Source organism: Argopecten irradians, chromosome 3 (genome assembly GCF_041381155.1).
Source record: "Argopecten irradians isolate NY chromosome 3, Ai_NY, whole genome shotgun sequence".
Classification (NCBI taxonomy): Eukaryota; Metazoa; Mollusca; class Bivalvia; order Pectinida; family Pectinidae; genus Argopecten; species Argopecten irradians.
This window is the reverse complement of record NC_091136.1, coordinates 66,241,028-66,268,866: the sequence shown is the minus strand read 5'-3', so window position 1 is coordinate 66,268,866 and position 27,839 is coordinate 66,241,028. Positions and strand designations below refer to the sequence as shown.

General features: G+C 32.4%; 1 protein-coding gene and 1 pseudogene across 1 annotated transcript in view; one reads left to right on the top strand and one right to left on the bottom strand.

Annotated features, from left to right (window-relative positions):
• LOC138319799 (mitogen-activated protein kinase-binding protein 1-like) overlaps positions 1 to 27,839 on the top strand; it is a 173,989-nt gene that overhangs the window by 85,396 nt on the left and 60,754 nt on the right. The window contains exons 20-21 of the mRNA XM_069262932.1: positions 9,448 to 9,628; positions 11,820 to 11,958. Coding sequence (XP_069119033.1) covers positions 9,448 to 9,628; positions 11,820 to 11,958 — 320 coding nt within the window. The remainder of the gene's footprint in view (positions 1 to 9,447; positions 9,629 to 11,819; positions 11,959 to 27,839) is intronic.
• LOC138319384 (piggyBac transposable element-derived protein 4-like) lies at positions 13,672 to 16,826 on the bottom strand (annotated as a pseudogene).

Sequence of the window (27,839 nt, the reverse complement as noted above, 5' to 3'; positions counted from 1 at the left end):
TACTGTAACACTTTGCCTGTATAGAATATAGAGGATAATACTTTACTGTAACACTTTGCCTGTATAGAATATAGAGGATAATACTTTACTGTAACACTTTGCCTGTATAGAATATAGAGGATAATACTTTACTGTAACACTGTATAGAATATAGAGGATAATACTTTACTGTAACACTGTATAGAATATAGAGGATAACACTTTACTGTAACACTGTATAGAATATAGAGGATAATACTTTACTGTAACACTGTATAGAATATAGAGGATAATACTTTACTGTAACACTGTATAGAATATAGAGGATAATACTTTACTGTAACACTGTATAGAATATAGAGGATAATACTTTACTGTAACACTGTATGTAGAAATATAAGAGGATAATACTTTACTGTAACACTGTATAGAATATAGATGATAATACTTTACTGTAACACTTTGCCTGTATAGAATATAGAGGATAATACTTTACTGTAACACTTTGCCTGTATAGAATATAGAGGATAATACTTTACTGTAACACTTTGCCTGTATAGAATATAGAGGATAATACTTTACTGTAACACTTTGCCTGTATAGAATATAGAGGATAATACTTTACTGTAACACTTTGCACTGTATAGAATATAAGAGGATAATACTTTACTGTAACACTGTATAGAATATAGAGGATAATACTTTACTGTAACACTGTATAGAATATAGAGGATAACACTTTACTGTAACACTTTGCCTGTATAGAATATAGAGGATAATACTTTACTGTAACACTGTATAGAATATAGAGGATAATACTTTACTGTAACACTTAGTGCCTGTACAAGCTAAGATATAAGATTCCAAGAGGATAATACTTCTACTGTATGTATAGAATATAGAGGATAATACTTTACTGTAACACTGTATAGAATATAGAGGATAACACTTTACTGTAACACTGTATAGAATATAGAGGATAATACTTTACTGTAACACTGTATAGAATATAGAGGATAATACTTTACTGTAACACTGTATAGAATATAGAGGATAACACTTTACTGTAACACTGTATAGAATATAGAGGATAATACTTTACTGTAACACTTTGCCTGTATAGAATATAGAGGATAACACTTTACTGTAACACTGTATAGAATATAGAGGATAATACTTTACTGTAACACTGTATAGAATATAGAGGATAATACTTTACTGTAACACTTTGCCTGTATAGAATATAGAGGATAATACTTTACTGTAACACTGTATAGAATATAGAGGATAATACTTTACTGTAACACTTTGCCTGTATAGAATATAGAGGATAATACTTTACTGTAACACTTTGCCTGTATAGAATATAGAGGATAATACTTTACTGTAACACTTTGCCTGTATAGAATATAGAGGATAATACTTTACTGTAACACTGTATAGAATATAGAGGATAATACTTTACTGTAACACTGTATAGAATATAGAGGATAATACTTTACTGTAACACTGTATAGAATATAGAGGATAACACTTTACTGTAACACTTTGCCTGTATAGAACTATAGAGGATAATACTTTACTGTAAACACTGTATAGAATATAGAGGATAATACTTTACTGTAACACTTTGCCTGTATAGAATATAGAGGATAACACTTTACTGTAACACTGTATAGAATATAGAGGATAATACTTTACTGTAACACTGTATAGAATATAGAGGATAATACTTTACTGTAACACTGTGCCTGTTAGAATATAGAGGATAATACTTTACTGTAACACTGTATAGAATATAGAGGATAATACTTTACTGTAACACTTGCCTGTATAGAATATAGAGGATAATACTTTACTGTAACACTGTATAGAATATAGAGGATAATACTTTACTGTAACACTAGAATATAGAGGATAAATACTTTACTGTAACACTTTGCCTGTATAGAATATAGAGGATAATACTTTACTGTAACACTGTATAGAATATAGAGGATAATACTTTACTGTAACACTGTATAGAATATAGAGGATAATACTTTACTGTAACACTTTGCCTGTATAGAATATAGAGGATAATACTTTACTGTAACACTGTATAGAATATAGAGGATAATACTTTACTGTAACACTTTGCCTGTATAGAATATAGAGGATAATACTTTACTGTAACACTGTATAGAATATAGAGGATAATACTTTACTGTAACACTGTATAGAATATAGAGGATAATACTTTACTGTAACACTGTATAGAATATAGAGGATAATACTTTACTGTAACACTGTATAGAATATAGAGGATAATACTTTACTGTAACACTTTGCCTGTATAGAATATAGAGGATAATACTTTACTGTAACACTGTATAGAATATAGAGGATAATACTTTACTGTAACACTGTATAGAATATAGAGGATAATACTTTACTGTAACACTTTGCCTGTATAGAATATAGAGGATAATACTTTACTGTAACACTTTGCCTGTATAGAATATAGAGGATAATACTTTACTGTAACACTGTATAGAATATAGATGATAATACTTTACTGTAACACTTTGCCTGTATAGAATATAGAGGATAATACTTTACTGTAACACTTTGCCTGTATAGAATATAGAGGATAACACTTTACTGTAACACTTTGCCTGTATAGAATATAGAGGATAATACTTTACTGTAACACTGTATAGAATATAGAGGATAATACTTTACTGTAACACTGTATAGAATATAGAGGATAATACTTTACTGTAACACTGTATAGAATATAGAGGATAATACTTTACTGTAACACTTTGCCTGTATAGAATATAGAGGATAATACTTTACTGTAACACTGTATAGAATATAGATGGATAATACTTTACTGTAACACTTTGCCTGTATAGAATATAGAGGATAATACTTTACTGTAACACTGTATAGAATATAGAGGATAATACTTTACTGTAACACTGTATAGAATATAGAGGATAATACTTTACTGTAACACTGTATAGAATATAGAGGATAATACTTTACTGTAACACTTTGCCTGTATAGAATATAGAGGATAATACTTTACTGTAACACTGTATAGAATATAGAGGATAATACTTTACTGTAACACTGTATAGAATATAGAGGATAATACTTTACTGTAACACTGTATAGAATATAGAGGATAAATACTTTACTGTAAACACTGTATATGAATATAGAGGATAATACTTTACTGTAACACTTTGCCTGTATAGAATATAGAGGATAATACTTTACTGTAACACTGTATAGAATATAGAGGATAATACTTTACTGTAACACTTTGCCTGTATAGAATATAGAGGATAATACTTTACTGTAACACTTTGCCTGTATAGAATATAGAGGATAATACTTTACTGTAACACTTTGCCTGTATAGAATATAGAGGATAATACTTTACTGTAACACTTTGCCTGTATAGAATATAGAGGATAATACTTTACTGTAACACTTTGCCTGTATAGAATATAGAGGATAATACTTTACTGTAACACTTTGCCTGTATAGAATATAGAGGATAACACTTTACTGTAACACTGTATAGAATATAGAGGATAATACTTTACTGTAACACTTTGCCTGTATAGAATATAGAGGATAATACTTTACTGTAACACTTTGCCTGTATAGAATATAGAGGATAATACTTTACTGTAACACTTTGCCTGTATAGAATATAGAGGATAATACTTTACTGTAACACTTATGCCTGTAGAATATAGAGGATAATACTTTACTGTAACACTGTATAGAATATAGAGGATAATACTTTACTGTAACACTTTGCCTATAGAATATAGAGGATAATACTTTACTGTAACACTGTATAGTAAGAATATAGAGGATAATACTTTACTGTAACACTTCCTGTATAGAATATAGAGGATAATACTTTACTGTAACGTGTAACACTTTGCCTGTATAGAATATAGAGGATAATACTTTACTGTAACACTGTATAGAATATAGAGGATAATACTTTAGTAGTATAGAATAAAGGATAATACTTTACTGTAACACTTTGTATAGAATATAGAGGATAATACTTTACTGTAACACTGTATAGAATATAGAGGATAATACTTTACTGGAATATAGAGAAATACTTTACTGTAACACTGTATAGAATATAGAGGATAATACTTTACTGTAACACTGTATAGAATATAGAGGATAATACTTTACTGTAACACTGTATAGAATATAGAGGATAATACTTTACTGTAACACTGTATAGAATATAGAGGATAATACTTTACTGTAACACTTTGCCTGTATAGAATATAGAGGATAATACTTTACTGTAACACTGTATAGAATATAGAGGATAATACTTTACTGTAACACTGTATAGAATATAGAGGATAACACTTTACTGTAACACTTTGCCTGTATAGAATATAGAGGATAATACTTTACTGTAACACTGTATAGAATATAGAGGATAATACTTTACTGTAACACTGTATAGAATATAGAGGATAATACTTTACTGTAACACTTTGTATAGAATATAGAGGATAATACTTTACTGTAACACTTTGCCTGTATAGAATATAGAGGATAATACTTTACTGTAACACTTTGCCTGTATAGAATATAGAGGATAATACTTTACTGTAACACTGTATAGAATATAGAGGATAATACTTTACTGTAACACTTTGCCTATAGAATATAGAGGATAATACTTTACTGTAACACTTTGCCTGTATAGAATATAGAGGATAATACTTTACTGTAACACTGTATAGAATATAGAGGATAATACTTTACTGTAACACTTTGCCTGTATAGAATATAGAGGATAATACTTTACTGTAACCACTGTATAGAATATAGAGGATAATACTTTACTGTAACACTTTGCCTGTATAGAATATAGAGGATAATACTTTACTGTAACCACTGTATAGAATATAGAGGATAATACTTTACTGTAACACTGTATAGAATATAGAGGATAATACTTTACTGTAACACTGTATATAGAATATAGAGGATAATACTTTACTGTAACACTTTGCCTATAGAATATAGAGGATAATACTTTACTGTAACACTTTGCCTGTATAGAATATAGAGGATAATACTTTACTGTAACACTGTATAGAATATAGAGGATAATACTTTACTGTAACACTTTGCCTGTATAGAATATAGAGGATAATACTTTACTGTAACACTGTATAGAATATAGAGGATAATACTTTACTGTAACACTGTATAGAATATAGAGGATAATACTTTACTGTAACACTGTATAGAATATAGAGGATAATACTTTACTGTAACACTGTATAGAATATAGAGGATAATACTTTACTGTAACACTTTGCCTGTATAGAATATAGAGGATAATACTTTACTGTAACACTGTATAGAATATAGAGGATAATACTTTACTGTAACACTTTGCCTGTATAGAATATAGAGGATAATACTTTACTGTAACACTGTATAGAATATAGAGGATAATACTTTACTGTAACACTGTATAAATATAGAGATAAACTTTCTGTAACACTGTATAGAATATAGAGGATAATACTTTACTGTAACACTGTATAGAATATAGAGGATAATACTTTACTGTAACACTGTATAGAATATAGAGGATAATACTTTACTGTAACACTGTATGTAGAATATAGAGGATAATACTTTACTGTAACACTTTGCCTGTATAGAATATAGAGGATAATACTTTACTGTAACACTGTATAGAATATAGAGGATAATACTTTACTGTAACACTTTGCCTGTATAGAATATAGAGGATAATACTTTACTGTAACACTTTGCCTGTATAGAATATAGAGGATAATACTTTACTGTAACACTTTGCCTGTATAGAATATAGAGGATAATACTTTACTGTAACACTGTATAGAATATAGAGGATAATACTTTACTGTAACACTTTGCCTGTATAGAATATAGAGGATAATACTTTACTGTAACACTGTATAGAATATAGAGGATAATACTTTACTGTAACACTGTATAGAATATAGAGGATAATACTTTACTGTAACACTTTGCCTGTATAGAATATAGAGGATAATACTTTACTGTAACACTTTGCCTGTATAGAATATAGAGGATAATACTTTACTGTAACACTTTATGTATAGAATATAGAGGATAATACTTTACTGTAACACTGTATAGAATATAGAGGATAATACTTTACTGTAACACTGTATAGAATATAGAGGATAATACTTTACTGTAACACTGTATAGAATATAGAGGATAATACTTTACTGTAACACTTTGTATAGAATATAGAGGATAACACTTTACTGTAACACTGTGTATAGAATATAGAGGATAATACTTTACTGTAACACTGTATAGAATATAGAGGATAATACTTTACTGTAACACTTTGCCTGTATAGAATATAGAGGATAATACTTTACTGTAACACACTGTATAGAATATAGAGGATAATACTTTACTGTAACACTGTATAGAATATAGAGGATAATACTTTACTGTAACACTTTGCCTGTATAGAATATAGAGGATAACACTTTACTGTAACACTGTATAGAATATAGAGGATAATACTTTACTGTAACACTGTATAGAATATAGAGGATAATACTTTACTGTAACACTGTATAGAATATAGAGGATAATACACTTTACTGTAACACTGTATAGAATATAGAGGATAATACTTTACTGTAACACTGTATAGAATATAGAGGATAATACTTTACTGTAACACTGTATAGAATATAGAGGATAACACTTTACTGTAACACTGTATAGAATATAGAGGATAATACTTTACTGTAACACTGTATAGAATATAGAGGATAATACTTTACTGTAACACTTTGCCTGTATAGAATATAGAGGATAACACTTTACTGTAACACTTGCCTGTATAGAATATAGAGGATAATACTTTACTGTAACACTGCCTGTATAGAATATAGAGGATAATACTTTACTGTAACACTTTGTATAGAATATAGAGGATAATACTTTACTGTAACACTTGCCTATAGAATATAGAGGATAATACTTTACTGTAACACTTTGCCTGTATAGAATATAGAGGATAATACTTTACTGTAACACTTGCCTGTATAGAATATAGAGGATAATACTTTACTGTAACACTTTGCCTGTATAAATATGATATATAGAGGATAATACTTTACTGTAACACTTTGCCTGTATAGAATATAGAGGATAATACTTTACTGTAACACTGTATAGAATATAGAGGATAATACTTTACTGTAACACTGTTATAGAATATAGAGGATAATACTTTACTGTAACACTTTGCCTGTATAGAATATAGAGGATAATACTTTACTGTAACACTGTATAGAATATAGAGGATAATACTTTACTGTAACACTGTATAGAATATAGAGGATAATACTTTACTGTAACACTGTATAGAATATAGAGGATAATACTTTACTGTAACACTGTATAGAATATAGAGGATAATACTTTACTGTAACACTTTGCCTGTATAGAATATAGAGGATAATACTTTACTGTAACACTGCCTAATAGAATATAGAGGATAATACTTTACTGTAACACTGTATAGAATATAAGGATAAACTTTACTGTAACACTGTATAGAATATAGAGGATAATACTTTACTGTAAACACTGTATAGAATATAGAGGATAATACTTTACTGTAACACTGCTGTATAGAATATAGAGGATAATACTTTACTGTAACACTGTATAGAATATAGAGGATAATACTTTACTGTAACACTGTATAGAATATAGAGGATAATACTTTACTGTAACACTGTATAGAATATAGAGGATAATACTTTACTGTAACACTGTATAGAATATAGAGGATAATACTTTACTGTAACACTGTATAGAATATAGAGGATAATACTTTACTGTAACACTGTATAGAATATAGAGGATAATACTTTACTGTAACACTGTATAGAATATAGAGGATAACACTTTACTGTAACACTGTCCTGTATAGAATATAGAGGATAATACTTTACTGTAACACTGTATATGAATATAGAGGATAATACTTTACTGTAACACTGTATAGAATATAGAGGATAACACTTTACTGTAACACTGTATAGAATATAGAGGATAATACTTTACTGTAACACTTTGCCTGTATAGAATATAGAGGATAATACTTTACTGTAACACTGTATAGAATATAGAGGATAACACTTTACTGTAACACTTTGCCTGTATAGAATATAGAGGATAATACTTTACTGTAACACTGTATAGAATATAGAGGATAATACTTTACTGTAACACTTTGCCTGTATAGAATATAGAGGATAATACTTTACTGTAACACTTTGCCTGTATAGAATATAGAGGATAATACTTTACTGTAACACTGTATAGAATATAGAGGATAACTACTTTACTGTAACACTTTGCCTGTATTATAGAATATAGAGGATAATACTTTACTGTAACACTGTATAGAATATAGAGGATAATACTTTACTGTAACACTGTATAGAATATAGAGGATAATACTTTACTGTAACACTGTATAGAATATAGAGGATAATACTTTACTGTAACACTTTATAGAATATAGAGGATAATACTTTACTGTAACACTTCGCCTGTATAGAATATAGAGGATAATACTTTACTGTAACACTTTGCCTTATAGAATATAGAGGATAATACTTTACTGTAACACTTTGCCTGTATAGAATATAGAGGATAATACTTTACTGTAACACTTTGCCTGTATAGAATATAGAGGATAATACTTTACTGTAACACTTCGCCTGTATAGAATATAGAGGATAATACTTTACTGTAACACTTTGCCTATATAGAATATAGAGGATAATACTTTACTGTAACACTTTGCCTGTATAGAATATAGAGGATAATACTTTACTGTAACACTTTGCCTGTATAGAATATAGAGGATAATACTTACACTTATAGAATATAGTAACACTTTACTGTAACACTGTATAGAATATAGAGGATAATACTTTACTGTAACACTTTGCCTGTATAGAATATAGAGGATAATACTTTACTGTAACACTTTAGCCTGTATAGAATATAGAGGATAATACTTTACTGTAACACTTTACGTAACACTGTATAGAATATAGAGGATAATACTTTACTGTAACACTGTATAGAATATAGAGGATAATACTTTACTGTAACACTTTGCCTGTATAGAATATAGAGGATAACACTTTACTGTAACACTGTATAGAATATAGAGGATAATACTTTACTGTAACACTGTATAGAATATAGAGGATAACACTTTACTGTAACACTTCGCCTGTATAGAATATAGAGGATAATATTTTACTGGAACACTTTGCCTGTATTACTATTTAGAGAAGGTTTAGGTATTAATGTCTATTTATATTTATCTATAAACTTCAGGAACAGAACTGTTACCATAGAGAATCCTGCACATAAAGAGTCCGAGTTTAAAACACCGACCCGGATCTTAGCCGAGCTGACCCGGCAGATAGAGGAGGCCAAGGTGGACAATCTGCCAGAGAAAGCCTCCCTAGATTACAGGTTCTCTAATGGACAGCTTCCCAGCTGGGCCAAGGCCAAGGTAGGTTGTCTGTTTGGTAGTGGTATTCGTAAAAATGTGGCTCTAATATATAATTTTCTATATAAGGTATGTAAGTTTCTGTATTATTTAAAAGGTAGCTAAGCATAATTTTGAGCTGAATAGCAGTGGCTTTTTTAGCCCACCATCTGATGATGGTGGGCTATTCAAATCGCTTTTCGTCCGTGGTCCGTCCTACTGTCTGTCTGTCCGTTAACAATTCTTGTTAACGCTATTCAATCATTCTCAAATTTCTTATGTAGGTTCCCCTAGGGCTCTAGTTATGTATAATGCATTTTGGGACCAATGGGTCAACAAGATGGCCGCCAGGCAGCCACCTTGGAGTTTGACATTTAAAGTTTGTTATCGCTATTTATCAGAAAGTACTGAAGAGATCTGTCTTAAATTTCATGTGCAGGTTCCCCTAGGGTCCTAGCGGTGCATATTGCATTTAAGGACCGATCAGTGAAGAAGATAGCCGATAGGCTGCCATCTTGTATTTTGATAGTTGAAGTTTGTTACTGCTATTTCTCAGAGAGTAGTGAAGCGATCTGTCTCAAATTTTTAGGTCACCTGACATAGGTCATGGTGACCTGTTACGATAGTCTTTTGTCCATCATCTGTTATGCGTCGTTTGTCGTCCTTGTGAATGCGATAACTTGAATAAGTTTAAACCGAGCTTAATGAAACTTTGTATGTAGATTAACATTGGAAAGATCTCGGACGAGTTCAAAAATCAGCGTGATTCCACTGTAATTTACGGAGTTATTGCCCTTTGCACTAATAATTGTTATTGGACCTTGTAAACGCGATAACTTAAATAAGTATAAACCGATCTTAATGAAACTGTGTATGTAGACTAACATTGGAAAGATCTCGGACGAGTTCAAAAATCAGCGTGATTCCACTGTAATTTACAGAGTTATTGCCCTTAGCACTAATAATTATTATTGGACCTTTTGAAGGCGATAACTTGAGTAAATATAAACCAAGCTATATAAACCAAGCTTACTGAAACTTTGTATGTAGACTAACATTGGAAAGATCTCGAAGAAGTTCGAAAATCAGCTTGATTTGACGTTAATTTATGGAGTTATTGCCCTTTGCAATAATAACTATTATTGGACCTTTTGAACACGATAATTTTAGTAAATATGAACCAAGCTTTATAATACTTTGTATTTTGACAAACATTGGAAAGATCTCAGATGAGTTGAAAAATCAGTGTGATGCGACTGTAACATACGGAGTTATTGCCTTTTGCACAAATAATTATTATTGGATATTGTGAACATGATATCTTGAGTAAATATGCACTCAGCTTCATGAAACTTTGCATTTAGACTAAGAATGGAAAGATCTCGGACGAGTTCAAAATTCGGCCTGATTCCATTGTAACTTACAAGAGTTATTGCCCTTTGCAATATTAATAATTGAACCTTGTGAATACGATAACTTGAGTAAATATGAACCGAGCTTAATGAAACTCTGTATGTAGACTAACATTGGAAATATCATGGACAAGTTCAGAAATTAGTTTGATTCAACAGTATTTTATGGAGTTATTGGCCTTTGCACTAATTATTATGATTGGACCTTGTGAATACCATAACTAGAGTAAATATGCACCCAGCTTATTGTACTAACTTTGTGTGTAGACTAACATTGTTAAAATCTCAAACGAGTTCGAAAATCATCTTGATTGACTCTAACTTAATTATGAATTTATTGCCCTTTGCAATAATAATTATTGAACCTTGTGAACACGATAATGTAGGTTAATATGCACCAGTCTTAATGAAACTTTGTATGTAGACCCATTAGATCTATGTTCCTATGTCATGAACAAAAGACATCAGTTGACTAATAAATGACATAACTAATTATAATTTGTATCAAATATCAGGTGACGTTAAGGCCCATGGGCCTCTTGTATATGTAATATAAATGACATAACTAATTATAATTTGTATCAAATATCAGGTGATGTTAACGCCCATGGGCCTCTTGTATATGTAATATGTTTGAAAAAGTTTTAAAAGCAGAGAAAAGATCACTCTTTCTATTGTCAGACATACATCATTCTTTGGTGGGCGCCAAGATCCCTCTGGGATCCCTTGTTTATTAGTTGTAATGGTTACATTTTAATAGTTTTAATTTGTAACACTTAGTACAAACATGTATTGTTTTAAAGGGAGATAAATCCAAGGATACTAAGAGTGGAGAGGATCAGGGGTCAAATCTGCCTAAAGGTCGCTGGGCTCAGAGAGTCGACAATAAGGCTATAATGGCTCAGCTGGATGGCAAGACTGTAGAACTGGACATTGGTACAGGTAGGAATTCTGCATATCTATATTAACGACTGTATCTATTATCTAGATAAGGACTGTTACGATAACCAAAGTAGAGAGAAGTCATGTGACTTTGTTACCATCGATTGATGTACACTTCTCGGTGTGTTTTGGAGAGAAAGTAAATTTACAATGGATAAGCAAGGGTTGCTTTCCCTTGCGGTATTGCTTACTGTTACTAGTCTCATTAAGTTTTATTAACATGTCAAACATACATGTTTACATAAAATCTCAGAAATGGCTTATTACACACAACATAAAATCCCAGATATGACTTATTACACACAACATAAAATCCCAGATATGACTTATTACACATGACATAAAATCCCAGAAATGGCTTATTACACACAACATAAAATCCCAGAATGGCTTATTACACACAACATAAAATCCCAGGTATGACATACTACACACAACATAAAATCACAGAAATGACTTATTACACACGACATAAAATCTCAGAAATGGCTTATTACACACGACATAAAATCTCAGAAATGTTGATAATTCACTAAGATCTGTGACGATCTCCCTGTCCATCTCAACACCCTGCAGATTAACCCTAGTAGTGCTGAATTGTCTCATTCTGGCTATGTCTGAATGCTGAATTGTTCAGAAAAATAAAAAAAAATAAAAAAAAAATGAAAATGCTTAAAAATGTTAAAGACCTGTTTTACTTTATAATTTTGATTGTAAACCACAGTTATATATAAGTTTTTCCCTCTGATGGAGGGTTAATAATAACAAGGAACACTTTTATTTGAATATGTATACATGAAAATTAATGGCGTTTACATCATGCACATATTTTATCAAATTTTTACACAAGATTCTTTCATCTTTATTTTTCAGTTGTAATAAATTATTTGCATAATATAGATGTACATGTATGTATGTTTGCGAATATTACGTTTTCAATTCATTTCATTGAATTCTAATTTAAGATCCATCTGCTTTACAATGTGACACAAAGTCAACCCAGGTGTGCATAAAGTTGGAAAAAACTTGATTAGCGAAGAAGCCCATTCATACGGCAATTGTGCCACATATTCGGACAAACTAGCAACAAATTATCGTCTACGACAGCAGGGGTAGAACAAATATTCTGCTGTCATTAAAATATATAAGAATTCTTTCATATAAGAGTTATTCCAAGATATTAATCAGTTATCTCCCTTGTAGAAATTTATGTCCAACAACAGTTCATCTCTTCCAAGCCTAAATGTCTGTTATGCATAGCAGAGCTGATAGTTTCTCCTTTGTCATTTAGGTAATCCGTTACTTAGTAACATTGGGAATGTTTAAATTGAGGTTGTCCCTACGTGTATCTGTGCGTAATCTTTTTTAAGGTTTTAAGGGGAAATGTATGTGTTAAAAGCACTAAAGACATCTGTAAGTACAAAACTGCAAGAAAGGACATAATCACAATTTTAAGATATATCTAGTCCTTTAAAGTAAGGACAGAAAATAGTACCAAGTGTACTTTGCTGTTAGACAGCTAAAGTGTTAAGCAGAAACTCTGTAAACTCACTTACCTGAAAAACTATGGGAGATTCATTCAAATACATTGAACGTTCAAACTTGTGATAAAAATGTCAGCAGTAACAGTTTGTTGTAAAATTGTCAGCAGTAACAGTTTGTAGTAAAATTGTTAACAATAACACAGTTGAACTATATACAATTTTGATGGAGTTTTAAAGTTTATTCCTCCAGAACTGACTTCAGACGTTTGTATGCCAGCACATACTCAGCTTTTGTGTGAAAAAGTTCAAAGCATGGCTCAATGCAGAGTGGCACTTGGCATTGTTTGCATTGGAAGCAGGTTTCCCGTCCCATTCGTTTCGGTACTGGTTCCTCTGGATTAGCACTTCTGAACAACTCTGCTTCAGCAGGCCCACAAACGACACATCGTCGCTTTGCGTGATTCCTGTTTCCTGAGGATGGCAAGTGGCAGATGAAGTGTCTAGCACTGAGTCTTTGCAAAACTTCAGCTGATGATCTCTTCCTGCCTCTAGATGAAGGACCAGATATTTCTGATGCAGTCACCAACTGATTCACCAACTCCCTTCTGAACACTCTCTGCAGGACAGGTTGTTGACTTCTGGTTTTGTACAGAATGTACGAATTTAACACAGCTAGGCCGAGCACATGGAAAAAGACCTTTTTCCACCACTTCAAAGTCCTTCTTTCAAAGCTGCCATACGCTACCATCTGATCACATCTATCAACAGCACCCATATATTTGTTGTAGCTCAAAATTTTTCTGGTTTTTGAATTTCAATTCCTTCCTGGTCTCTTTTTCCAGAGTCTTCCATGACACCTAAATGTATTATTATATAGTAAAACTATCCATTTCAAGCCACAAAATGTGATAGTGTAACAAAATGTTTACATGAATTCATTTTGTCAAATTTTATAATAGATAATCATATTGTTTACGGCAACATGAAAACAATTACGAATAGGAAAGCAAAAATATTTTGAAGTTAAAGAATCTCAGCATATACCAGTACTGAATGTGACATTGAAACATAAATTGCCACGATGTAACATTCTGTTAAAGAATATTCAGATTCAGTTCATTTATATTTACCATTATACTGTTTGGTTTTTTCAATATGAATGTGAACTCAACAGAGTATTATCGAAGTTATGGTGCTCAACTGCTCAATACATGTATCGTACCTTTGTGTATTGTTGTGAGAAGATGTACATCCTTTTTGTCTGCGTACTTGACTGCAACAAGCATGTCGTTGTTCATTACAAACATCTCGCCTCTAACCAAACGCCGATCCTTTAGATCCTGAGGTACACCACGTCTGTTTTTTCGCAAGGTTCCACATGCCAAGGTTGCGTTTAGAAATAAGGAATAAAATAATTGTGGACTACTGAAGTAATTGTCCATGTATAAATGGTAGCCTTTGTTTAGAAAAGGGTCAGCAAGACGCATGATGAGATCGTATGTTGCTCCAAACTGACTGTTCTGTCCTCCGTGACCAGTGTATAGTTCCATACGACTGCAATAGCCATTGTCAGAGTCACACAACATGTAAACCTTAAGTCCATATTTAATGGGTTTGTCCGGGCTATATACACGGAAATGGAGGTTCCCTCTCCAGGGTATCATCCCTTCATCGATGGCAATGTTCTTGTTAGGGTTATAACAACTTTGAAAGTTGGACAGGATATCCTTGTAAGGCTCACCTAGTTTCTGTAAAGGCGAGTAACCTGTTTGCCCTCTAGGAATTGCCCCAGAGTTGTCTGCTAGATGCAGTACACTCAACAAAGATAAGAATCTGTCTCTAGGCATCACAGATCTGAAGAATGGTGTATTTATAACAGGATTACCAGACCAATAGTCCTGAATATCCAATTGCTGGACAAGTCCCATCGCAATTGTCATCGCTATGAACGCTTTCATTTCCCCTAGCGTTGTGTCTGTCCATTTCCTGTACCTAGAGTGACTTGGGAGGTCAGGGTGTGTTTCAGTGTATGTGGCAGCGTATCTATTTGTCTCAACCACGATCTTCTGAATTATATTGTCAGTAATAATACATTCAAAGTAGTCTAAATACGACAAGCTACCTTCTTCAGGTACCGACAAGATGTCCGTGTTAATACCTGCATTACCGGTAAAAGTGAAAGTAGACGGTTCCTTTCCGCCTTCAACCCAATTATCGACATTAAATCCAGTTCCGTCCTCGGCAATGTTGTCGATATCTTCAATATCAAAGCCCTCAAACTCATCGCTATCTTCGTCTAGAAAGATTTCTTGAAATATCTGACGAAATTCCGGCAATACATTAGCTAGCTCGCCGGGGTTCTCCGGCTCCGCCATATTTGTTTACATTACCGACGAAAGCAGACACACATGATCGGTACTGTTTTGTTATAATAAATCAGGTTATGGTATTTCCAAACAACGGTAATCAATTCGTAAACAAACAAAAATATCTTATATTGATGTCTTAGTCATTTATTAATCAGAACTGAAAGCCAGTCTTATAAAATAAGACTAATCTACCCTTCCGTATACTGAAGTAATCTATCGTACACAGTAAGTGGTGACGTAATTAAAGTAGGTCAATCTCGCGCCTAAAACTCGATCCCAATTTTCTTGAATTTTCTGCTAATTTACGGTCATGCAATAATTTACAGGCATCAGAACGATTAAAAATTACCTTTAGATTTGAATCGCATTATTCTCCGGCCATGACAGTGGTAAATAAGTGGATATATCCAATCAGTAACACAGAGCACTACGTGCACCTGCCATTGGTTTTGTGCGCACACTGCACTGAAAACATTACATCTGTTTCCGGTGACGTAACTATCTATAAATGTCGCGATTTCCGGAAAAATTCCCGATGTATAGGGATTTCTCGGTCCGTACTGAAAATGCCAGATGTTATAAGACATGACTTCTATGTGAATGGAAAGAAAATATACGGGATTAACTAGGTATCTTATCGTTTCAGAAAATATATCTCAGTTTATAATTATTTTTTGCACATTAACCGGGGAATACCCCACTTCATAGCCAGAACACCAAAAGGCGTCAATAGCAGGACACCAGTAAACAGCCAAAAGGCGTCCTCAGCACTACTAGGGTTAATTCACTAAGATCTGTACTGATCTCTCTGTCAATCTCACGCCCTGTAGATTAATTCACTAAGATCTTATCTGTACTGATCTCTGTCCATCTCAATTACCTGTGGATTAATTCACTAAGATCTGTACTGATCTCTCTGTCCATCTCAATACCCTGTAGATTAATTCACTAAGATCTGTACTGATCTCCCTGTCCATCTCAACACCCTGTAGATTAATTAACTAAGATCTGTACTGATCTCCCTGTCCATCTCAACACCCTGTAGATTAATTAACTAAGATCTGTTCTGATCTCTCTGTCCATCTCAATTACCTGTGGATTAATTCACTAAGATCTGTACTGATCTCTCTGTCCATCTCAATACCCTGTAGATTAATTCACTAAGATCTTATCTGTACTGATCTCTCTGTCCATCTCAATTACCTGTAGATTAATTCACTAAGATCTGTACTGATCTCTCTGTCCATCTTAACACCCTGTAGATTAATTCACTAAGATCTGTACTGATCTCTCTGTTCATCTCAACACCCTTATAACAATATATACACAATTGACCATTTTTAACTTGAACACATTTATTTCCAATACTCTGTTTTACTGTATGTTATTGGTCCTGTCTTTTTTTTTATATTAAAGTAAACTTTCTCAGATGATTCATGCCTACTTCGACTGAATGAGGTTTGACTGGATTTGAATACATAGATATGATAGAACTTTATTTCTGACTGTTTTATAGTTGTATATAATACCCAGATTTTCTTATTTAACAAATGTTAGTGTTCCATAGTTGTAATCGATATATGTGAGAACCAAAATGCAGACGGATTTAGGAAGAATAAAGAATCAGTCCAACTTACTGGACTTTGTCCCTTCTACTCATAACACAGTAATGTTTAGCTTATTAAGTTTGAAATCTTGATCAGCGTAAAAGTTTTGTTATAATGAATGTGATCAGTGGTCAGATCTAATGGGATTGGATACTTATCTGCAATGATGTGTGTATATACAGATTAAAGCACAATTGATAGCATTCATGACCAATAGGTTTATTGCAATTAATGCCTGGTATTACACACTGCATTAGTACTGTTTCTTTGTGTGTTTAAATCATCCACAGAGATTAAGAGTAACAACTCCTCTGTGATGATTAAATCTAAAATGTTGCCTCAGTTTGTACAGGTCTATAGTTTGTAATTTTGATAGTCTAGTACAGTTCTATATTTTGTAATTTTGATTGGCTTGTACAGGTCTATAGTTTGTAATTTTGATTGGCTAGTACAGGTCTATAGTTTGTAATTTTGATAGTCTAGTACAGTTCTATATTTTGTAATTTTGATAGTCTAGTACAGGTGTATAGTTTGTAATTTTGATTGGCTTGTACAGGTCTATAGTTTGTAATTTTAATTGGCTTGTACAGGTATACAGTTTGTAATTTTGATAGCCTTGTACAGGTCTATAGTTTGTAATTTTGATAGTCTAGTACAGGTGTATAGTTTGTAATTTTGATTGGCTAGTACAGGTCTATAGTTTGTAATTTTGATAGTCTAGTACAGGTATACAGTTTGTAATTTTGATAGCCTAGTACAGGTCTATAGTTTGTAATTTTGATAGGCTAGTACAGGTATACAGTTTGTTATTTTGATAGTCTAGTACAGGTCTATAGTTTGTAATTTTGATTGGCTAGCACAGGTGTATAGTTTGTAATTTTGATTGGCTAGTACAGGTCTATAGTTTGTAATTTTGATAGTCTAGTACAGGTGTATAGTTTGTAATTTTGATTGGCTAGTACAGGTCTATAGTTTGTAATTTTGATAGTCTAGTACAGGTCTATAGTTTGTAATTTTGATAGCCTTGTACAGGTCTATAGTTTGTAATTTTGATAGCCTAGTACAGGTCTATAGTTTGTAATTTTGATTGGCTAGTACAGGTCTATAGTTTGTAATTTTGATAGTCTAGTACAGGTCTATAGTTTGTAATTTTGTCTAGTACAGGTGTTAGTAAGTTTGTAATTTTGATTGGCTAGTACAGGTCTATAGTTTGTAATTTTGATAGTCTAGTACAGGTCTATAGTTTGTAATTTTGATAGCCTTGTAAGGTGTATAGTTTGTAATTTTGATTGGCTAGTACAGGTGTATAGTTTGTAATTTTGATTGGCTAGTACAGGTCTATAGTTTGTAATTTTGATAGTCTAGTACAGGTCTATAGTTTGTAATTTTGATAGCCTTGTACAGGTCTATAGTTTGTAATTTTGATAGCCTTGTACAGGTCTATAGTTTGTAATTTTGATAGCCTTGTACAGGTCTATAGTTTGTAATTTTGATAGCCTAGTACAGGTCTATAGTTTGTAATTTTGATAGTCTAGTACAGGTCTATAGTTTGTAATTTTGATAGCCTTGTACAGGTCTATAGTTTGTATTTTTGATTGGCTAGTACAGGTCTATATTTTGTAATTTTGATTGGCTAGTACAGGTCTATAGTTTGTAATTTTGATAGGCTTGTACAGGTCTATAGTTTGTAATTTTGATAGCCTTGTACAGGTCTATAGTTTGTAATTTTGATAGCCTTGTACAGGTCTATAGTTTGTAATTTTGATAGCCTTGTACAGGTCTATAGTTTGTAATTTTGATAGCCTTGTACAGGTCTATAGTTTGTAATTTTGATAGTCTAGTAGAGTTCTATATTTTGTAATTTTGATAGTCTAGTAGAGTTCTATATTTTGTAATTTTGATAGTCTAGTAGAGTTCTATATTTTGTAATTTTGATAGTCTAGTAGAGTTCTATATTTTGTAATTTTGATAGTCTAGTAGAGTTCTATATTTTGTAATTTTGATTGGCTAGTACAGGTCTATAGTTTGTAATTTTGATAGTCTAGTAGAGTTCTATATTTTGTAATTTTGATAGTCTAGTACAGGTGTATAGTTTGTAATTTTAATTGGCTTGTACAGGTCTATAGTTTGTAATTTTGATAGCCTAGTAGAGTTCTATATTTTGTAATTTTGATAGTCTAGTACAGGTGTATAGTTTGTAATTTTGATTGGCTAGTACAGGTGTATAGTTTGTAATTTTGATAGACTAGTACAGGTGTATAGTTTGTAATTTTGATTGGCTAGTAGAGTTCTATATTTTGTAATTTTGGTTGCCTCGTAGAGTTCTATATTTTGTAATTTTGATTGGCTTGTACAGGTCTATAGTTTGTAATTTTGATTGGCTAGTACAGGTCTATAGTTTGTAATTTTGATTGGCTTGTACAGGTGTATAGTTTGTAATTTTGATAGTCTAGTACAGGTCTATAGTTTGTAATTTTGATTGGCTAGTACAGGTGTATAGTTTGTAATTTTGATTGGCTAGTAGAGTTCTATATTTTGTAATTTTGGTTGCCTAGTACAGGTCTATAGTTTGTAATTTTGATAGTCTAGTAGAGTTCTATATTTTGTAATTTTGATAGTCTAGTACAGGTGTATAGTTTGTAATTTTGATAGTCTAGTACAGGTCTATAGTTTGTAATTTTAATTGGCTAGTACAGGTCTATAGTTTGTAATTTTGATAGCCTAGTAGACTTCTATAGTTTGTAATTTTGATAGTCTAGTACAGGTGTATAGTTTGTAATTTTAATTGGCTAGTACAGGTCTATAGTTTGTAATTTTGATAGTCTAGTAGACTTCTATAGTTTGTAATTTTGATAGTCTAGTACAGGTCTATAGTTTGTAATTTTAATTGGCTAGTACAGGTCTATAGTTTGTAATTTTGATAGCCTAGTAGACTTCTATAGTTTGTAATTTTGATAGTCTAGTACAGGTGTATAGTTTGTAATTTTAATTGGCTAGTACAGGTCTATAGTTTGTAATTTTGATAGTCTAGTAGACTTCTATAGTTTGTAATTTTGATAGTCTAGTACAGGTCTATAGTTTGTAATTTTAATTGGCTTGTACAGGTGTATAGTTTGTAATTTTGATTGGCTTGTACAGGTCTATAGTTTGTAATTTTGATAGTCTAGTACAGATCTATAGTTTGTAATTTTAATTAGCTTGTACAGGTCTATAGTTTGTAATTTTGATAGGCTTGTACAGGTCTATAGTTTGTAATTTTGATAGTCTAGTACAGGTCTATAGTTTGTAATTTTGATTGGCTAGTACAGGTCTATAGTTTGTAATTTTGATAGTCTAGTACAGGTATACAGTTTGTAATTTTGATAGCCTAGTACAGGTCTATAGTTTGTAATTTTGATAGTGTAGTACAGGTGTATAGTTTGTAATTTTGATTGGCTAGTACAGGTATACAGTTTGTTATTTTGATAGTCTAGTACAGGTCTATAGTTTTAATTTTGATTGGCTAGCACAGGTGTATAGTTTGTAATTTTGATTGGCTAGTACAGGTCTATAGTTTTTATTTTTGATAGTCTAGTACAGGTCTATAGTTTGTAATTTTGATAGCCTTGTACAGGTCTATAGTTTGTAATTTTGATAGCCTTGTACAGGTCTATAGTTTGTAATTTTGATATTGGGTCTATAGCACAGGTGTATAGTTTGTAATTTTGATTGGCTAGTACAGGTCTATAGTTTGTAATTTTGATAGTCTAGTACAGGTGTAGTTTGTAATTTTGTCTAGTACAGGTGTATAGTTTGTAATTTTGATTGGCTAGTACAGGTCTATAGTTTGTAATTTTGATAGTCTAGTACAGGTCTATAGTTTGTAATTTTGATAGCCTTGTACAGGTCTATAGTTTGTATTTTTGATTGGCTAGTACAGGTCTATATTTTGTAATTTTGATTGGCTAGTACAGGTCTATAGTTTGTAATTTTGATAGGCTTGTACAGGTCTATAGTTTGTAATTTTGATAGCCTTGTACAGGTCTATAGTTTGTAATTTTGATAGCCTTGTACAGGTCTATAGTTTGTAATTTTGATAGCCTTGTACAGGTCTATAGTTTGTAATTTTGATAGCCTTGTACAGGTCTATAGTTTGTAATTTTGATAGTCTAGTAGAGTTCTATATTTTGTAATTTTGATAGTCTAGTAGGTCTATAGTTTGTATTTTTGATTGGCTAGTACAGGTCTATATTTTGTAATTTTGATTGGCTAGTACAGGTCTATAGTTTGTAATTTTGATAGGCTAGTACAGGTCTATAGTTTGTAATTTTGATAGCCTTGTACAGGTCTATAGTTTGTAATTTTGATAGCCTTGTACAGGTCTATAGTTTGTAATTTTGATAGCCTTGTACAGGTCTATAGTTTGTAATTTTGATAGCCTTGTACAGGTCTATAGTTTGTAATTTTGATAGTCTAGTAGAGTTCTATATTTTGTAATTTTGATAGTCTAGTAGAGTTCTATATTTTGTAATTTTGATAGTCTAGTAGAGTTCTATATTTTGTAATTTTGATAGTCTAGTAGAGTTCTATATTTTGTAATTTTGATAGTCTAGTAGAGTTCTATATTTTGTAATTTTGATTGGCTAGTACAGGTCTATAGTTTGTAATTTTGATAGTCTAGTAGAGTTCTATATTTTGTAATTTTGATAGTCTAGTACAGGTGTATAGTTTGTAATTTTAATTGGCTTGTACAGGTCTATAGTTTGTAATTTTGATAGCCTAGTAGAGTTCTATATTTTGTAATTTTGATAGTCTAGTACAGGTGTATAGTTTGTAATTTTGATTGGCTAGTAGAGTTCTATATTTTGTAATTTTGATAGTCTAGTACAGGTGTATAGTTTGTAATTTTGATTGGCTAGTAGAGTTCTATATTTTGTAATTTTGGTTGCCTCGTAGAGTTCTATATTTTGTAATTTTGATTGGCTTGTACAGGTCTATAGTTTGTAATTTTGATTGGCTAGTACAGGTCTATAGTTTGTAATTTTGATTGGCTTGTACAGGTGTATAGTTTGTAATTTTGATAGTCTAGTACAGGTCTATAGTTTGTAATTTTGATTGGCTAGTACAGGTGTATAGTTTGTAATTTTGATTGGCTAGTAGAGTTCTATATTTTGTAATTTTGGTTGCCTAGTACAGGTCTATAGTTTGTAATTTTGATAGTCTAGTAGAGTTCTATATTTTGTAATTTTGATAGTCTAGTACAGGTGTATAGTTTGTAATTTTGATAGTCTAGTACAGGTCTATAGTTTGTAATTTTAATTGGCTAGTACAGGTCTATAGTTTGTAATTTTGATAGGCTAGTAGAGTTCTATAGTTTGTAATTTTGATAGTCTAGTACAGGTGTATAGTTTGTAATTTTAATTGGCTAGTACAGGTCTATAGTTTGTAATTTTGATAGTCTAGTAGACTTCTATAGTTTGTAATTTTGATAGTCTAGTACAGGTCTATAGTTTGTAATTTTAATTGGCTAGTACAGGTCTATAGTTTGTAATTTTGATAGCCTAGTAGACTTCTATAGTTTGTAATTTTGATAGTCTAGTACAGGTGTATAGTTTGTAATTTTAATTGGCTAGTACAGGTCTATAGTTTGTAATTTTGATAGTCTAGTAGACTTCTATAGTTTGTAATTTTGATAGTCTAGTACAGGTCTATAGTTTGTAATTTTAATTGGCTTGTACAGGTGTATAGTTTGTAATTTTGATTGGCTTGTACAGGTCTATAGTTTGTAATTTTGATAGTCTAGTACAGGTCTATAGTTTGTAATTTTAATTAGCTTGTACAGGTCTATAGTTTGTAATTTTGATTGGCTAGTACAGGTCTATAGTTTGTAATTTTGATAGTCTAGTACAGGTGTATAGTTTGTAATTTTAATTGGCTTGTACAGGTCTATAGTTTGTAATTTTGATTGGCTAGTACAGGTCTATAGTTTGTAATTTTGATAGTCTAGTACAGGTGTATAGTTTGTAATTTTAATTGGCTTGTACAGGTCTATAGTTTGTAATTTTGATAGTCTAGTAGAGTTCTATATTTTTTAATTTTGATTGGCTAGTACAGGTCTATAGTTTGTAATTTTGATAGGCTTGTACAGGTCTATAGTTTGTAATTTTGATAGCCTTGTACAGGTCTATAGTTGTAATTTTGATTGGCTAGTAGAGTTCTATAGTTTGTAATTTTGATAGTCTAGTACAGGTGTATAGTTTGTAATTTTAATTGGCTTGTACAGGTCTATAGTTTGTAATTTTGATTGGCTAGTACAGGTCTATAGTTTGTAATTTTGATAGTCTAGTACAGGTCTATAGTTTGTAATTTTGATTGGCTAGTAGAGTTCTATAGTTTGTAATTTTGATAGTCTAGTACAGGTGTATAGTTTGTAATTTTAATTGGCTTGTACAGGTCTATAGTTTGTAATTTTGATTGGCTAGTACAGGTCTATAGTTTGTAATTTTGATAGTCTAGTACAGGTCTATAGTTTGTAATTTTGATTGGCTAGTACAGGTGTATAGTTTGTAATTTTGATAGCCTAGTACAGGTCTATAGTTTGTAATTTTAATTGGCTTGTACAGGTCTATAGTTTGTAATTTTGATTGGCTAGTACAGGTCTATAGTTTGTAATTTTGATAGTCTAGTACAGGTGTATAGTTTGTAATTTTAATTGGCTTGTACAGGTATACAGCTTGTAATTTTGATTGGCTAGTACAGGTCTATAGTTTGTAATTTTGATAGTCTAGTACAGGTCTATAGTTTGTAATTTTGATTGGCTAGTACAGGTCTATAGTAACTCTTATTGAGCAAGAGTAGTAAAAATGTTCTGTATTGTTGGGTATTTAAAGCGTTGTCTTATCCATACATAAAAGAAACTAAAAATAAAATCTTTCTTGTTTTAGGTACTTCCTATGAAATGTCACAATTAGTATCACCTTTGTCACATGTAGTACATTCTGAAACAAAAGTTATTGTTTAACTAGTCGTGCATTGTCACATGTTGTCAGTAATATTCTAAGTTCTTCCTCTAATCATACCATTAGCTCGCAGGTTAACAGTTATGACGTTCGCCCTTACCTAACAGGTGTCAGTTCTGACGTAAAACATGTAAAATTGTTTATATAAAGTTTCCTGTAACAGCTGACCGTTAGCCGATTTATCCTGGCTCTGTGACAGACAGTCCTTTATATCTATACTGACTTGACTTATCTGTATTGTAGGTATAGTAAATCAAACATTGCTAATCGGAGGATGTTAATCCCAACAATCTTACATTCAACATTCCTTACTATCTCCTGACTGACAGGTCACGATAAACATGTTGATGGCTTTAATTATGGAGTGTCAGATTGAGTAGGTGTAATATTTGATTACATGTTCAAGGACTGTAATGACAAATGGTGTAAGTGTAAGGATGACTGGTGTAAGTGTAAGGATGACTGGTGTAAGTGTAAGGATGACTGGTATAAGTGTAATGACAAATGGTGTAAGTGTAAGGATGACTGGTGTAAGTGTAAGGATGAATGGTGTAAGTGTAAGGATGAATGGTGTAAGTGTAAGGACGACTGGTGTAGTGTAAGGATGACTGGTGTAAGTGTAAGGATGACTGGTGTAAGTGTAAGGACAACTGGTGTAAGTGTAAGGATGACTGGTATAAGTGTAATGACAAATGGTGTAAGTGTAAGGATGACCGGTGTAAGTGTAAGGATGAATGGTGTAAGTGTAAGGATGAATGGTGTAAGTGTAAGGACGACTGGTGTAGTGTAAGGATGACTGGTGTAAGTGTAAGGACAACTGGTGTAAGTGTAAGGACAACTGGTGTAAGTGTAAGGATGACCGGTGTAAGTGTAAGGATGAATGGTGTAAGTGTAAGGATGACTGGTGTAAGTGTAATGACAAATGGTGTAAGTGTAAGGATGACTGGTGTAAGTGTAAGGATGACTGGTGTAAGTGTAAGGAAGACTGGTGTAAGTGTAAGGATGACTGGTGTAAGTGTAAGGACGACTGGTGTAAGTGTAATGACAAATGGTGTAAGTGTAAGGATGACTGGTGTAAGTGTAAGGATGACTGGTGTAAGTGTAAGGATGACTGGTGTAAGTGTAATGACAAATGGTGTAAGTGTAAGGATGACTGGTGTAAGTGTAAGGATGACTGGTATAAGTGTAATGACAAATGGTGTAAGTGTAAGAATGACTGGTGTAAGTGTAAGGATGAATGGTGTAAGTGTAAGGACGACTGGTGTAAGTGTAATGACAACTGGTGTAAGTGTAATGACAAATGGTGTAAGTGTAAGGATGACTGGTGTAGTGTAAGGATGACTGGTGTAAGTGTAAGGACGACTGGTGTAAGTGTAAGGATGACTGGTGTAAGTGTAAGGACAACTGGTGTAAGTGTAAGGACAACTGGTGTAAGTGTAAGGATGACTGGTATAAGTGTAAGGACGACTGGTATAAGTGTAATGACAAATGGTGTAAGTGTAAGGATGACTGGTGTAAGTGTAAGGATGAATGGTGTAAGTGTAAGGATGACTGGTGTAAGTGTAAGGATGACTGGTATAAGTGTAATGACAAATGGTGTAAGTGTAAGGATGACTGGTGTAAGTATAAGGATGACTGGTATAAGTGTAATGACAAATGGTGTAAGTGTAAAGATGACTGGTGTAAGTGTAAGGACGACTGGTGTAAGTGTAAGGATGACTGGTGTAAGTGTAAGGATGACTGGTATAAGTGTAATGACAAATGGTGTAAGTGTAAGGATGACTGGTGTAAGGATGAATGGTGTAAGTGTAAGGATGAATGGTGTAAGTGTAATGACAAATAGTGTAAGTGTAAGGATGACTGGTGTAAGTGTAAGGATGACTGGTGTAGTGTAAGGATGACTGGTGTAAGTGTAAGGACGACTGGTGTAAGTGTAAGGACGACTGGTGTAAGTGTAAGGACGACTGGTGTAAGTGTAAGGATGAATGGTGTAGTGTAAGGATGACTGGTGTAAGTGTAAGGACGACTGGTGTAAGTGTAAGGACGACTGGTGTAAGTGTAATGACAAATGGTGTAAGTGTAAGGATGACTGGTGTAAGTGTAAGGATGACTGGTGTAAGTGTAAGGATGACTGGTGTAAGTGTAAGGACGACTGGTGTAAGTGTAAGGACGACTGGTGTAAGTGTAAGGACGACTGGTGTAAGTGTAAGGACGACTGGTGTAAGTGTAAGGATGAATGGTGTAAGTGTAAGGACGACTGGTGTAAGTGTAAGGATGACTGGTGTAAGTGTAAGGACGACTGGTGTAAGTGTAAGGATGACTGGTGTAAGTGTAAGGACGACTGGTGTAAGTGTAAGGACGACTGGTGTAAGACACTTATTGTGTGATTAGGAGTAGTACAATAATGATATGTAGTTTTTTATATATCACTCACATTGAAAGGTGCAATGGTTGATTATTCTGTCCAGTAATAATTTGAGATAAAGTTTTTCTTTTTAATTTTTACTCTTCACCCATTTCCCATTAAGATGTGTAGCCAGATAAGTTTGGAATCCAGTAGAAGTTGGCCAAGTTGATAGTGTAAATCAAGGTTTATGTCTGGTTTTAGGTTGTATCAGCTGATTTCCTTTTTCATTGGGTATCAAAAATAAACAGCCCATTACAATTGGTTTGGAGTAAATGGCATAGTAAATTACAGTTTTAAATAAAGTCTTGATGTTATTGGGAAATTTATTGAAAAATCAAATGTCAAGTCATTATCAGTAAATAAGAAGTTTCAAAAGTAAGAGGCCATATTTCAATTGAACTGTCTGTGGATAATAGTGAGTTATTTTTAAGTCTCCAACAATTAGGATTGTTTATGTAAGGTTTTTGTGTGTGGATTTGACAGAAGCCCACCCCCGGCTAGCTCAGTCGACACAGCACAAATTGCTATTAGTCCAATGCATGTTCTAGTTATAAAATATCAAAATTAAATCACAGGTATTTATATTTTAACAAGTCAGATATTCAATTCACACACTTGAGCTGGGATTAAAGGTCTTACATAGCGCCATGCAAAGTAATTGTCCTGGATTAAAAACTGTTTAACTCGGACCTTGGTTATCAGTGGTCAAGGACTAAGTAACTGGTCATTATTCCAGGGAGGAGAAAGCGAAATATTTGTCTTAACTATAAGAATCTTTTCAATAAGAGATTATGGTAATTTACCTCTTGAAAAACAATTACAAGAAAAGGTGTACAACCGAAATCCAATAATCCCAGGCAAATTCAACAAAGTTTAATCAGATAGTAAAATAAACTGTTAACTTTGTATTGGACGCGAGTATAAAATAGGGATTTCTTCACTGTACAGGTGTGGTTTGTTTGTGCTAAAGCTTCCTCACAAGTAAAACTGTTATTGTTGGTGTTAATGTTTACCTA